Source organism: Erythrolamprus reginae, chromosome Z, assembly GCF_031021105.1.
Source record: "Erythrolamprus reginae isolate rEryReg1 chromosome Z, rEryReg1.hap1, whole genome shotgun sequence".
Lineage (NCBI taxonomy): Eukaryota > Metazoa > Chordata > Lepidosauria > Squamata > Dipsadidae > Erythrolamprus > Erythrolamprus reginae.
Genome location: NC_091963.1, coordinates 117,788,297 through 117,802,148, shown reverse-complemented (window position 1 = coordinate 117,802,148; position 13,852 = coordinate 117,788,297). Strand labels below are relative to the sequence as shown.

The following is a 13,852-nucleotide window of genomic DNA, read 5'->3' as shown; positions in this document are numbered from 1 at the left end:
GTTTACTTATTCGTTTTGTTGGTAAAATTACTGCTTTTCTGCCACTGAAATTTTGTTTATTCGTTGCTTAATCAGGCTTGATTTCAAGCTTGTCCTCATAGCATTGGGTTAGAAGTTTGTTTGTTAAAATGATTCTAAACAATTTCATAGTGCTTGTGGGCATACTTTATTGTCTGCAACGTGTTAAAATAATATCTTTTTTATTTATTTGTAAACTTGTCATAATTTAATTGGCCATTGATAATGACCATGATAATCTAATTGGTTAATAAGGAGCTAATTTTCTCCAAATCGTTGTTAGGAGTTGTCTCTTCATGCAGCATGCAAACACCATTTTGGAACTCTCATAAGTCATAGAACAAAGATATTCACAAAGCTATAACTTGTTCTCATACAGAATCCTTCCAGTTGCTTCATTTATTAGCAGATTGATATCTTATGCATCCATGAAAATCCTATACAAAATAACATATGCCTGATACTGAGCAATAATACAAAATTTAGCACACTACACATGGGATTTCAGTGATAAATATTGAAATTTTATGAAAACTGAATTTTTGATAGAAAATATATTAAGAGTAATATGAGTATTGCATTTAAGTGTTTACGTTTTTTTTAAATAGATTAAAGCTCAGATTTTCACATTTAAATTTTGACTAATTATTTTTGTAATCTTTCAGGAACAGAAAATGACATAAATAAATTGTAAATATTTTTACTGTGGTGGATAGAAGTATCTTGAGTTGCTAATGAATGCTCATAATTTGTTCAGAAGCCAAAAAGTGAAGGAAACCTAGAAAAAGGAGTAGTCAGTACCGCTTCCTTAAATATTTATTGGGCAGTTCAGATTAAGATTAGATACTCTTAATTCTGCTTTATTTATTTATTTATTTTGCAGACATTATCCAAAGCAGTCCTTCACTATGGTGGCTGACACTCCTGAGAATCTGCGCCTTAAGCAGCAGAGTGAACTTCAGAGTCAAGTAAGGCTTTTAACTGTTTGTTCTCATTCTGCAGGTTGCTTATATTTTATTTCATTTCATTTCGTTAGCAATTGCAATCCACCATACTCAAAGAAGATTTTAGTAAAAAAATATCTTTAAAAGAGAGCATGGTTTGATGCTTAAAAATAAAAGCGGCTTTACTTTTCCCATATCACCAGAAGAAGAAAAATACAGAAATGAAATAAAATATAAGCTGTCAACTCTACAAGAGATGATGCAACATATGAAGGATAGTATCTTAAAATCAGCTCAGGAATCCAGGGCATGAAAGTACAATTGTGAAAGTCCTTATATACCTACTAAGAGTGAGAAGGATGAATCAAGGTATAAACATGATAGATAAGTTATGAAGAAGTAGAATGATACGTGCAGAGATGAAATAGCATAGAGTAATAGAATTGGGAAGATTTAACAGGAAAACGGAATTACCCCTAGCTTCCTTTTGGTTATTTTTTTCTCCAAAGATATGTGGATAACATACCTCTGAAAAAAACAGTGAGAAATCTTTTTTTTAAAAGTATACTTTACATATGTCAGCCATGAATACATATCAGAGTAATGAGTAAAGTCCACTTTCTATTGCTTATCCATGTGCTAGCTAAATAAATAGTTTTATCATAGTTCACTTACGTTATTTATCAATTATTTTATCTTCAGTTTTTCTTCCTTTAAATCTGACTTAAAATCATATTTGATATTCTTATCATCTTTCTTTGGTTTCAGAATTGAATTTCATGCCCAATAAGCCTGGTTGCTAATGTTGATTTAATCCTGGGAGAGGATTGAATACATATTTTTGATCATTGTTTGCAATCTCATGGAAATATTTTTAGTTTTCATGCTTTCATAAGTGCTCTGCTCTTAACATGTTAAACCTCAGATAGATCTGATTTCAGGAAAGAAGCTGAAGTTCCTCTAGCTGGGTATCCTCACTGCAGATCCAGTGTGTGAGCATTATGACAAGCAATCATATTTTTGGGGGGATGCTTTTATTACAGAAGCTAATATATACATCTATACATACATCTATACATCTCCCTCCCTCCCCCCCCCCTCTATATATATACACATACATATGTATGTATGTATGTATGTATATATGTATATGCATGTGTGTGTGTGCATGTATGTATGTATCACATGTTTTTACACACACACACACACACACACACACACACACACCTATTTTATGGCACACGCATACACATGCCATAAAGTAAGTTGTAGGGAAGAGATAATTTAGAAAAACTTCTCCTTTACATCTCCTATGCTGTTGTTATGTAGTTTTTGATAGATTAATCAGAAGCAAAATATCTTTGTTCAAATATGACTTGCTGGTTTTTCATAGGAAAATTATTGTGAGATACTGTTAAGATAACTGATTTTTACTTCCATTTCCTCTGTCCAGTTGTGGTGGCTGGAGGAATTAATGATTCAAGTAAAGTGGTATCTTGGAGGAAGACCATTGTAGAAGTCACCAAAGTTACTCTAACTTCTCTGTGGTCAAAACCTAAGCTTAATTGTTGTTATTGTTGTTGTTATTATTAGTATTAAAAATAATTTCTGCAATTAAATTTACTTAGTGCTTAATAAACATCATTAATAAACATCATGTTGTCTGGGTTATTTTGTTTGCTTAACAATATAAATTATATTCCTAATCTTTACTCCCTTTTTCCAGCCATTGATAAAATATAAATTCCATGTTTGGTAATATTCTGTATCTTCTTTCTGTTTTATCTTTAATGTAAATCTGTCCATTTCTGCAAAGTCTAATATCTTCTTAATTATCTCTTCATCTAATGGTATTTCTTCATTTCTGCCTGATGGTGGATATAGCAGCCATGTATGGGTTAATCCTGACAGTTTGTTTACTGTGGACTGAGTCTGCCAAAGCTGCTTCTGATGTCATTGTTGCTATTCCTTCCCCAGTTTCGTTCTTCAGTTGCTTGGAGTTGGATGCTAGTGCTATAGTTCTCTATCTATCCAAACTGTTGGTGCTTTGAGAAACAATTTGACTTCGTATCATCTCCCAATTGTGAGTTCATTCCATCTGGGCTGATTGGGAAATATTTGCTCTTTGGTGAAACTGGTTTTGCTGGGGGGGGGGGGGGGGGGGCATGGAACAGGACAGAAACCTCTGCCCAGCTCCCTGCAAGACCTTTCCTTCCTTCCTTTCAATTGTGAGGGTTCTTGGGAGGCCAGACAAAGCATGTAGTTAGATAGGCTTCTAACAGAGCGATTGGAGCATTTTCGCTTCAGCTTTTCAATAACAAACCCAGCTCTTTTCAGGCTTCAGCTTCTCTAACTAAGCTTATTTGCCTTAAGACCAGAATTTCACCTCCTTAACATTAGTTGACAGCCTGTGGACCTCTCCCTCCATGGTCATCCAGATTCCTCCCACCCTAAAGGATCATTATTATTATTTCATAACAAAAGTATTCAACAAAAATAAAATAATAAACAAAAATAAATCAAAGCGGCCCAGTGCTACTGACTATTCCAGAGGAGTCTCATGCTCCCATGTCAGCAGTGTGCCACGCCCCTACGGCATGGCACCACCAGCAGGTGCAGCTATATTCTCAGGGCACAGCATCCACTCTTCTACCAAATTATTTGCTGCCAACAGATACTCACCTACTTGAAATTTGCCATGCTCCTAAGGCATGACCTTCATTATGATACCTTTTGAGAGCACACTATCTTCTGCGCACACACACAGAGTTGACCACTTCCTCTTCCCAAGGCCAGCGTCTCACGAGTCTTCTGGCATAGAGACAGCAACTGAGGGTCCCAAGTTGTCCAGCTTTTAAACCTCCAGTGCCATGAAAGCGACAAAAAAGCATCGCTATAAGGCACTTGACAAGTTGTGTAAGAAAGCAGCAGCCCCATCCTCCACTCATTCTGGAAGCTCATTCGGGGAGCTCAAGAGGCAACTGAGTTTTGCATAATTCAGATTGCCAATTGTGGGGTCCAGAAGCGGATTTTCTCCCCTTATCAGAAAGGGTCTCCTCTATGCCCCTTCCCAAATGGGCCCCTCCAGGAGCCAAATTTACATCTACAGCAGCTGGACTCCAACCAGAAGCAGAGGCCAAGGCCTGTTTACCTAATGATATGTGAGTCTTAGTCTCCGAAGCATCACAGCAGACATTGAGAAAGATAACTGGATATCCTCCTGTAGGATAACTGGCTCCAGGAGGCCCCCTATTGCCAGAGGGAGCATCAACTGCGAGATGATGAAGCGAACTTCATCCAGGGTGGAGGTCTATCCTTTGGCAATCTAGTGGATGTGGACCAGGAGGGGGGGGAGGTTCCTATTATCACACTGCTGGAGGACAGCGCTACAGGCCTGGAACTATTGGAGGATGAGGAGCCCCAACCAGAATAATCTCCATGTGGGGGGGCTCTTCCCCATCCATTTATTCAGGCCATTACTTTGCAAAACTCAGGTGGCAGCAAGCCTAGTCCACCCAGCTGTGGGACCTGATAAAACCCAGACTCCAGACGGATCTCTTATTCCTGGAACAGAATGCAATAGCAGAGGTTATTCCATTGCCTAAAATGTTTGTGGATCTCATTTTCTGCTGGTAGTCACCCACAGGCTCGGGCTCCAACCCATCCGCAGCTGTGCCCTTCTGAAGATTTTCCTGAGGGTGAAGAAACTATTCCTTCAGGACCCAGCCTCGATTGGAATGAGGAACCCAGTGGAGTACATGCCCCAATGGTGAATGAGCCCATCCCTCCGTTCCTCATTGAAGCAAGTAATGGCCACAGGGGAGGAGGGAGAAATACGGGCTCTGATAGATACAGAGTGCTCAAGATGCCTTATCAGCAAAACTAGTGGAGAAGTTAAAAATCCAAACCAGACCTTTAGCTAAACCCATCCATTTTCAACAGGTGGACGGCTCTCTAGTAGGCAGAGTTCCAGCTATGCTCCCGACTGAGTTAGTGGAGCTGTGAATTGGCCAACACCGTGAATTCCTGAGATTAATAGTTTCTCCCAAGATGTCGGAAGCAGTCATATTGGGTCTGGCCTGCTTGGACAAATGGACCCTCACCATTAGTTGGGAGGGTGGATATTGCAAGCTTACCCTCCCCATTGGCTCTAACCCTCTTCCATAGAGTGTTGGAAGAAACCCCTCCCTGGGGGGAACCAGACAGACCATTAGCAGTGGCTGTGATGAATGAAGGAACACTCCCAGGTCTCCAGAAAGTGCCCCTGGAATACAGCGACTTGGAAAGAGTTTTCATGAGGAAGATTGCAATGAAATGCCCCCTCACAGATTAACAGACTGTGCAATAGAATTTGAACCAGGGGTAACTCCCAAAGCCTAGAATGTAGACAATGTCGCCAAGGGAATTGGAAGAACTGAGAAAATACATAGACACCAACCTGAGAAGGGGATTCATTCAGCCTGCCAATTCCAGGGCAGCAGTCCCAGTTCTCTTTAAGGAGAAGGACGGAGGGGTTCATTTAGTGGTCGATTTCCAAAATTTCAATGGTGTGTATGTGTAGAACATTTATCCCCTCCCCCTTATGAAGGACTTAATTATCTAGCCAAGGGGAAATTTTTTACCAAACTGGATTTAAGAGAGGCTTATTACTGCATCAGAATAAAGGGGATGAATGGAAAACCACTTTCAACTGCCCATTGGGGAGTTTCCTATTCCAACTTATGCCATTTTGTCTGAAGGAAGCCCCTGTTGTGTCCATGCAGTACATAAACGAAGTTTTACACTCCCACCTTTACAACGGGGTTCCCGTGTACTTAGATGACATTCTTATCTACAGCCAGAATCTGCCTAACCACGTAAAATTGGTGAGGCAAGTCTTGAAGAAACTTTTGACTACTAAGCTCTTTGTAAAACTTTCCAAATGCGAATTTCACAAGACGTCAGTTGACTATTTGGGATACCGCATCTCAAACGAAACCATAGAAATGGACCCAGCCAAGGTGAAGGCTGTGCTTGATTGGCAAGCTTCCTGCACATGCGAACAATTACAGAGGATTTGCAAATTTCTACCGACAGTTCATTCCACACCGAGACCCGACTAGGAGACAGCTTCCACCAGGAAAGGGGGAGTGGGAGAACAAATTGAAGTCAGCTTGGCCAACTGACTCATGGTTCAACAACCATAAAGAAATCCTAACACTGAGGGAAGGATTGGCTTGGAAGGGAACCAAACTGTATGTGCCTGCCAGCCTGTAATTAGAGATTCTCCAATGAAGTCATGACTCCAGACTAGGGGGCCACTCTCGGGTTCCTGCAAACGTTGGCAGTTCTGGTGGCCCAGGATGAGAGCGGAAGTCGAAGATTATGTGAGAAGTTGTGCTACCTGTGCCACCAGGAAGCATAGACCTGGAAAAAAACCCGGATTGCTGCAGCAAATAGAAAACCCTACTAGACCCTGGGAAGAAATAGCGATGGATTTTATAGTGGAACTCCCCAGGAGCAAGGGCAACACTGTTATTTGGACTGTCATTGATTTATTCTCCAAACAAGCCCATTTCATCGCTTGTTTGGGACTACCCACAGCCAGACATCTGGCTAAGTTATTCCTGAAACACATTTACAGGGTGCATGGAGTCCCCCGTAGAATCATATCAGATGGGGGGTGGTCCAATTCACTGCCAGGTTCTGGAGAGAATTTTGTCCGCACCATTGGTTCCACCCAAGGACTTAGTTCTGCATTCCACCCTTCCACAAATGGAGCAGCAGAGAAAGCCGACGCCCTAGTGGAACAATATCTCAGATGTTATGTGAGTTACCAGCAGAACAATTGGGCTGAACTGCTGCCTTTCGCAGAAATAGCATACAACAATTCCGTACACAGCAGCACGGGACTAACTCCTTTCTAGGTCACCAGTAGTCAAGAATTCATTCCCATGCTGGAACTACCTCCAGAACCTCCCTCGTCCATCACGTTGGCAGGGTGGATGGAGAAGCTGAGAAGAGGAGGGGAAGACACCAAGAAGGTGCTGGTGGAGGCAGCCCAAGCCTACAAGAAACAAGCAGATAAACACCGATCTCCCCAACCCCCTTTTAGAGTGGGAGATAAGTTTTTCCTATCTACCAAATATATTGGTTTAATGTTTAATGGTCCTAAATTTCTAGTCCCTTTCCCAATGGTGTAAGTAATCAACCCAGTCACGATGCAGCTTGCATTGCCTAGAATCCTAGGGAGGATTCATGCTGTATTCCACTGCAGCCTGCTTAAGCCAGTGATCAGGTCCAACATTAGGCCACGCTCATAGCCGCTGCCTCCCACTGTAGTGATACGGGGGAAACCCACTATGAAATGAAAAAAAAATTGGATTCCTGCATTTTCTGGGGTAATTTATAGTACCTGATTCATTGGAAGGATACCCTCTGTCAGAGGCTACCTGGGTTAAGAGTCGGGATGTCAAGGTTGATAGATTAATCAAGTTCCATGAAAATTATCCAACCAAGCCTAAGAGTCCCAATGGGGGAGGAAAAAGGGTTTGAAAGCGGTACTAACTCCTATGTACTTATTCCATCGTTCCAGGAGATGGGTCTTTGCAAAGGGGGGGGGGGTGCCTGTCAGTCTAAAAGCCATCATATGGCCTTCCACAGTAACACAGCATAAGCGAATTGTAAGGGGCAGGAGAGAAGTTATAGCCACAACAAATTCCTTTCTTAGAGTACGAAACAGTGTGAATCCCTGCACCGGACTGGTCCGTGTAATTGCACTTGTGGGTATGGGGATGTGAGATGAACTTTAACCTGGGTGGAGTGCTAGAGAGAAATTAGTATCGGAATGATCGAAACTAATCCAACATGGCTCTGCTAATAAATTGAACCTCTTGTGTGAGAATTGGAGTGTATTCTGATTTATTTCTCAGATGATATTTGGAGCATTGACAGGCAGACTAGATGGACCATGAGGTCTTTTTCTGCCATCAATCTTCTATGTTTCTATGGTTCACAAATCTCCAGTCCCTCTCAGTGTCACCCGTTGAGACTATCCCAGAAACTGGACTCGTTCAGCCTGAGATCACTCTTCCATCCAAATCCTCAGTGGCTCAAACTGAATGCTTGGCATTTGAGCGGGTCGTGCTGAGAAGGGATAGAATCCCAGAAAGGATCATTACAACCATGCAGTCCTCCCTTTGGCCCTCTAGGATTTACCATGTGGATTGTGTTTTGCAAGTGCTATAACAATTTAGATTTGGTACTATCTGAGGCGATGAATATTGAGGTACTGATCTTTCTTCAGAATGGTCTAGACAAGGGACTCAGTCCAAATACACAGATAATAGCCTTGGTGGCTGTCCTTTCAGGAGGGCAGTATGGTTCCTTGTCCTAGCACCCTCACATCAAGCATTTCCTGCAGGCAGCAACCTTGCTTTCTCCACCGGTCATCCACAGATATCGAATCTGAGATCTACCAAAGGTACTGCGGTCTTTGACAGACTGTATGAATCACTCCATGAGTCCTCATTGTTTCATCTTATGGGCAAGGTAGCGTGTTTGGTTGCAATCACATCAGCTAGACAAGTTTCTGAACTGGCAGCCTTATTGGTATGGGTGGGTTTGTGCATCTTTCATGCAGATAAGGTGGTATTAGACCCCATCTTCCTTTATAAGGTCAACACGACCTTCCATAGATCTCAGGACATCATTCTGCCAACCTTTTGCTCCCATCTGGTGCATCCCAAAGAGGCACATACTGGATGTTTGACGGGTGTTGTGCATCTATATCAAGCGCACAGAATTCTTTCAGGGATTGGAAGCCTTGTTTGTCTCCTTTCAACAAGTATCAATGGGTTGCATGGTATCTCCTTCCACTGTAGGCAGGGGGATTCAGTCTACCATCGCCGGGGCCTATGAGTCGCAAGCTAGAAGGACACCTTCCAGGATTACTGCCCATTAGACCAGGAACGTGGCCACTATGGCAGCATGGGCTACCCAAACATCCCTGGAGGAGGTTTGCTGGGCAGTAACCTGGGCTTCACCATCTTATTTTGTTAGGCACTATAAAATCGACTCTTATGCCTCTGCGAAGGCATCTTTTGGCAAGAGATTGAGACCTCGCCAACCGTTGCATCCTTCCCATCTTCTGTTGTTGTTTTTTGGTGGGGGTGGGTTGTTTTTCGCTTTGGCACATCCCATACATGGCTGCTATATCCACCATGAGGAAGAAGGGGCATTGGTCCTACCTAATATGCCTCTTCAACGATGGCGATTATAGCAGCCAGAAACACCGCCCTCCCCATTTGGTGTTTTCTTTAGTCGGCCTCTGCTGTTCTTTGGTTGACAGTTTCAGTTTGGCTATAGCACTATAGAATCTGTCACTACACTTCTTCATCCGAAACTGGGGAAGGAATAGCAACAATGACATCACAAGAAGTTTTGGCAGGCTCAGTCCAATCAACGAGCAGACAGGATTAACCTGGCTGCTATATCCACCAAGAGGGGTAGCAGGTAGAACCAACATCCCTTTTCCAATGCTGAAATGCAACAGCAATATATAAGCAATAATAATATAATTAATATAAGCAATAATAAATGTACATTTTTTAAATCAATATTTTCTGATACAATATCTAATTTGAAAATTTTAAATTTAAGATCTTCATGTTTTTCTAACATCTTTTCTAACCACATGCATATTTTTGCCCAAACTTTTTTTGCTTTAATACAAGCCCATCACAGATGATAATATGTGCCAGATTTTTGGTTACATTTCAAACATTTTCTAGACATATTTTTGAACATTTTGGCTAACCTAGCAGGTGGTAAATGCCCCTTAATATTATTTTCTTAATATGAAGTTGCCATGGTTAATTTATAGGTTTGTTTCCCATATATTTTGCCATTTCTCTAGTTCTAAGTTATTTCCAAAGTTTTTTTTATCTTTTACTTATTCATCTTCCATTTTCAAATTTAGTAAGAAAGTTATTTATTATTTATTAATTCGATTTCTATGCCACCCTTCTCCTGGGACTCAGTCCGGCTTACAACAAGTATTATGAAATGTATATAAATCCTCATAGTTTAAATCCTCATAGTTTAAAAAATTAACCAAACAGATTCAGACATCATGTATCAGACATTCCTTCATTGGGCGGGACAAGGTATAAAAATTTCAATGGCCCCAGGCCTGCTGGCAAAGGGGTCTTTAAAGCTTTATGGAAGGCTGGGAGAGTGGGGGCAATATGGATCTCTGAGGGGGAGGTCGTTCCATAGGGCCGGGGCTGCCACAGAAAAGGCTCTTCCCTTAGGCCATGCCAGACAGCATGGTCTGGCTGACAGGACCTGGAGAAGGCCAACTCTGTGAGACCTGACCGGCTGCTGAGAAGTATGAGGTAGAAGACGGTCCCATAAATAATCTGGTCCCATGCCATGTAGGGCTTTATAGGTCATAACTAACACTTTAATTGTGTTTGGACACTAGTTGGTTGCTAGTGCAGCTGCTGGAGTGCTGTACTGACATATCTTGAGAGGCCCATGATTGCTCAGGCGGCTGCGAATTATTGAATGTGCCTAATATTTTGTATTTAAGTTTTTACATCGTTAGCAAATCCATTATGCTTCCTCCTAAACAAAGGAAATATGAAATCCCATAAAACAATTACATTATCTCACACCATCCTCACCCCTTACTAGAACATTAGTAAAAGACTGCTTTTGTTTGTATTATCTTTCTGATTTTATTTTCCATTGTTGTACTTAGCTAGTTTTTCATGGCCTCTTCCTCATATTTTCATTTGGTCTGTAAGGTAGATGCTAAATAGCTTTTTCTTTCATAGTGCTTGGTTATATAATAACTATATTTTTAGATTGTTTTGAATTTAGACATACGTGTGGTATACAAGTGATATACAGGACAAATTGCTGAAGTCAGGTAACATTTTATCAAAGTACATCAACATCTGGCTGTAATCTCTGTGCTTGTTTTGGTGCCCGCCCCAAAGATATATTTAATAAGAACTTCAGGATGTAAAATCGAGATGGTTTAGAATCTAAATACTGGTTATATGTTATTCCATTTGATAGTTCCTAGAGCTGTTATTGGACCTTTTCCTCTAACATCTGGAATTGAAATAATGATACTGAGGGCTCCTACTATATACTTCTGACAATTTTTCTTCTTTATTTTGAGTAGTTGAGAAGGCGTAACTAGTTCCGATAGCTTGCCAAAAACACACAATTATCTTCTGTGTAAGTAAACAAGTCCTCAAGCAAGATTAATTTTAACGCCTGCAGCCCACAGATGACTATAAAGTAAGAACATTTATTTCCTGTGGTCTTGATTTACTAAATGTGGAAAACTGCAGTTTGAGGGAGAGAAAATAGGAAATAATTTCAGGCTAAAAAGCACCTGAAACTTGAGAATTCTATATTTGTTCTTCTGTAAGAGGAAATGTCCATTTTTAAGCACCTATCTATCTATAGTTCTTTCTATAAGGTTTAAGGGTTTGTGCTTAAGGGTTTGTGAATCTTTTTGGCTTTTCAATATTTCTGCATAGAGAACACAAATACATGAGTCAAAACCACTATAGTTGTTCATGTATTTATTAAGGAAAATGATCCAATGCTATTTGTGTGTTGCGAAACTTTGTGAACACAGAGGATTATTTGAAGGGCAAGTTAGAGTCAGATGTAATCAAGTATGTGTGTTAGAGATCTTGCCTTGAATTCTCAATAATCTCAAAGTATGATCTTTGCAACACAGGTATGTTGGAAATGTGTCATGGTTTGAACTAAAGAGATTTCTCAGGGGACCTCTCTCCAAATCCATTGTTGACGGTCACAGGCTGAAAAACACATTCCAGCCTGGAGTCTGATTCTTCCAATGGAATGGACTAACTTGCCTTAACTCCCCCCAAATGCCCTTTCCCCTATGGTGCCCTTTTAGCTGCTGGAACCCTGCCTTATTGGGAGTGCAGCTGTAGGGCTGCTTGTTTTGCTGCAGCTCAGTGGATTCTTGGTGCTCTGTGGCTCTGAATCCCTCAGCATAGTGTGAAGGAAATCCTAACACCGTGACGGGAAACTGCCTCACTTTGGGAAGTCCTAATGTAGTCCCACTGATTTTGCCATCCTTTACCTCAGGGATTCTGCTGCCCTATACTCTCTACAGTATTGGGTGAGTCCAAATATGAGTATATATTTTATCCCTCTCCCCCTTTTAGCAAAACTTTGAATTAGAAAAGATTTAACTAATTGAAATACATGTCCAGTATGTATTGTTTTGCTGACTTCTTTTGTTTTCCTTAGGGTTAGGCTAAATTGCAGAAAATCATTATTGTTTTCACTTTATTTTTTAAACATGAATCATTTTTTTCATATGATAAAGAATCAGATTTGCTTTTTAAATGGTCTAAATCAGTGATGGCGAACCTATGGCACAAGTGCCACAGGTGGCATGCGGAGCCATATCTGCTGGCACCCAAGCTGTTGCCCGAGTTAAATTCCAATTTGCACGTGTGTGCTGGCCAGCTGATTTTTGAGTCACAGACACTCTGGGAGGGCATTGTTGGCTTCCAGAAAGCCTCCAGGGGACAGGCGAAGAGCTCCAGGGAAGCCTTTGGAGCCTGCGGAGAGAGAAACCTTAGTCTACTGGGCCTATCAGAAGTTGGGAAACAGCCTGTTTCTGGCCTCCAGAGGGCCTCCAGGGGGCGGGGAAGCTGTTTTCACCTTCCCCGGGCATTGAATTATGGGTGTGGGCACTCGCACATGCGCAATAGTGCTCACCCACTCTTTTGGTACCTGAAGAAAAAAAGGTTCGCCATCACTGATCTAAATGCTGGATTGAATTTGCATACTGGGTCAAGATGCTTGTTCCCGAGTATTTCCATTTATTTTAAAATTGGGGTAATAATTTGGGAGAGGGGCGGCATACAAATCTAATAAATAATAATAATAATAATAATAATAATAATAATAATAATAATAATAATATGGGAGGTTTGATAGACTTCTACTGCTTCATAACTGAAGTTGCTGTGAAAAGCAGGAATGGAGGAAATAATTAACTACATAACTGTTTTCTGGTGAATTGAATTACCTCACTGAGGAATTGATGGTTGCTGTCCCCACCCTTTTGACTTCCCCCAGTTAGTCCCATTTTTCCTTTCAGCATTACGCTCCCACCATCCTGCTTTTAACAGTTTATAATAGCCTAGCATTAAGCAAGACATGGGAAAGAGCTACCCAGCTGGCCTGACTCACTTATGTCTAGCCTTCTGCAAGTATAAGAGTTGAGTCGATTCCAGCTGAGTGCCCATAAAAGGACAAAGAAAACTGAAAGCCAGCCTTGTCTGAGTATTTCCTCTGCTTGCTTGCAACAGACTTGTTGCTTCATCCTCAGCACCAGAGGAATGTCTCCCTTTTTCTGTATAGTTTGTGTAACTTCAGTAAGGATTATATTTCTTTGGGGGATTTTTCTGATTAATATAATAGCTTATTTCCAATATGTTTCCATAATCTAGTCTTTAACATTCAAATTATGGGAGATTTTAATTTCCATGTTAAAACATGGGACAAATGAAACAATTATGTAAGGGATTTGGAATGTATTTGGAACAAAATTATGAAGTAGTATGTCTTATGAAATCCCTTCAGAAGATATTGATAATAGAAACATAGAAACATAGAAGACTGACGGCAGAAAAAGACCTCATGGTCCATCTAGTCTGCCCTTATACTATTTCCTGTATTTTATCTTACAATGGATATATGTTTATCCCAGGCATGTTTAAATTCGGTTACTGTGGATTTACCAACCACGTCTGCTGGAAGTTTGTTCCATAATAGCTCATTAATTAATGTAATAATTATCTCATTAACAAGATTGTATATCTGTTGTTTGTTATATC

General features: G+C 40.8%; 1 protein-coding gene across 1 annotated transcript in view; it reads left to right on the top strand.

The window, feature by feature from the left end:
• Positions 1-13,852, top strand: part of LASP1 (LIM and SH3 protein 1) — a 55,961-nt gene that overhangs the window by 23,234 nt on the left and 18,875 nt on the right. Inside the window, exon 3 of the mRNA XM_070728761.1 lies at positions 902-986. Coding sequence (XP_070584862.1) covers positions 902-986 — 85 coding nt within the window. The remainder of the gene's footprint in view (positions 1-901; positions 987-13,852) is intronic.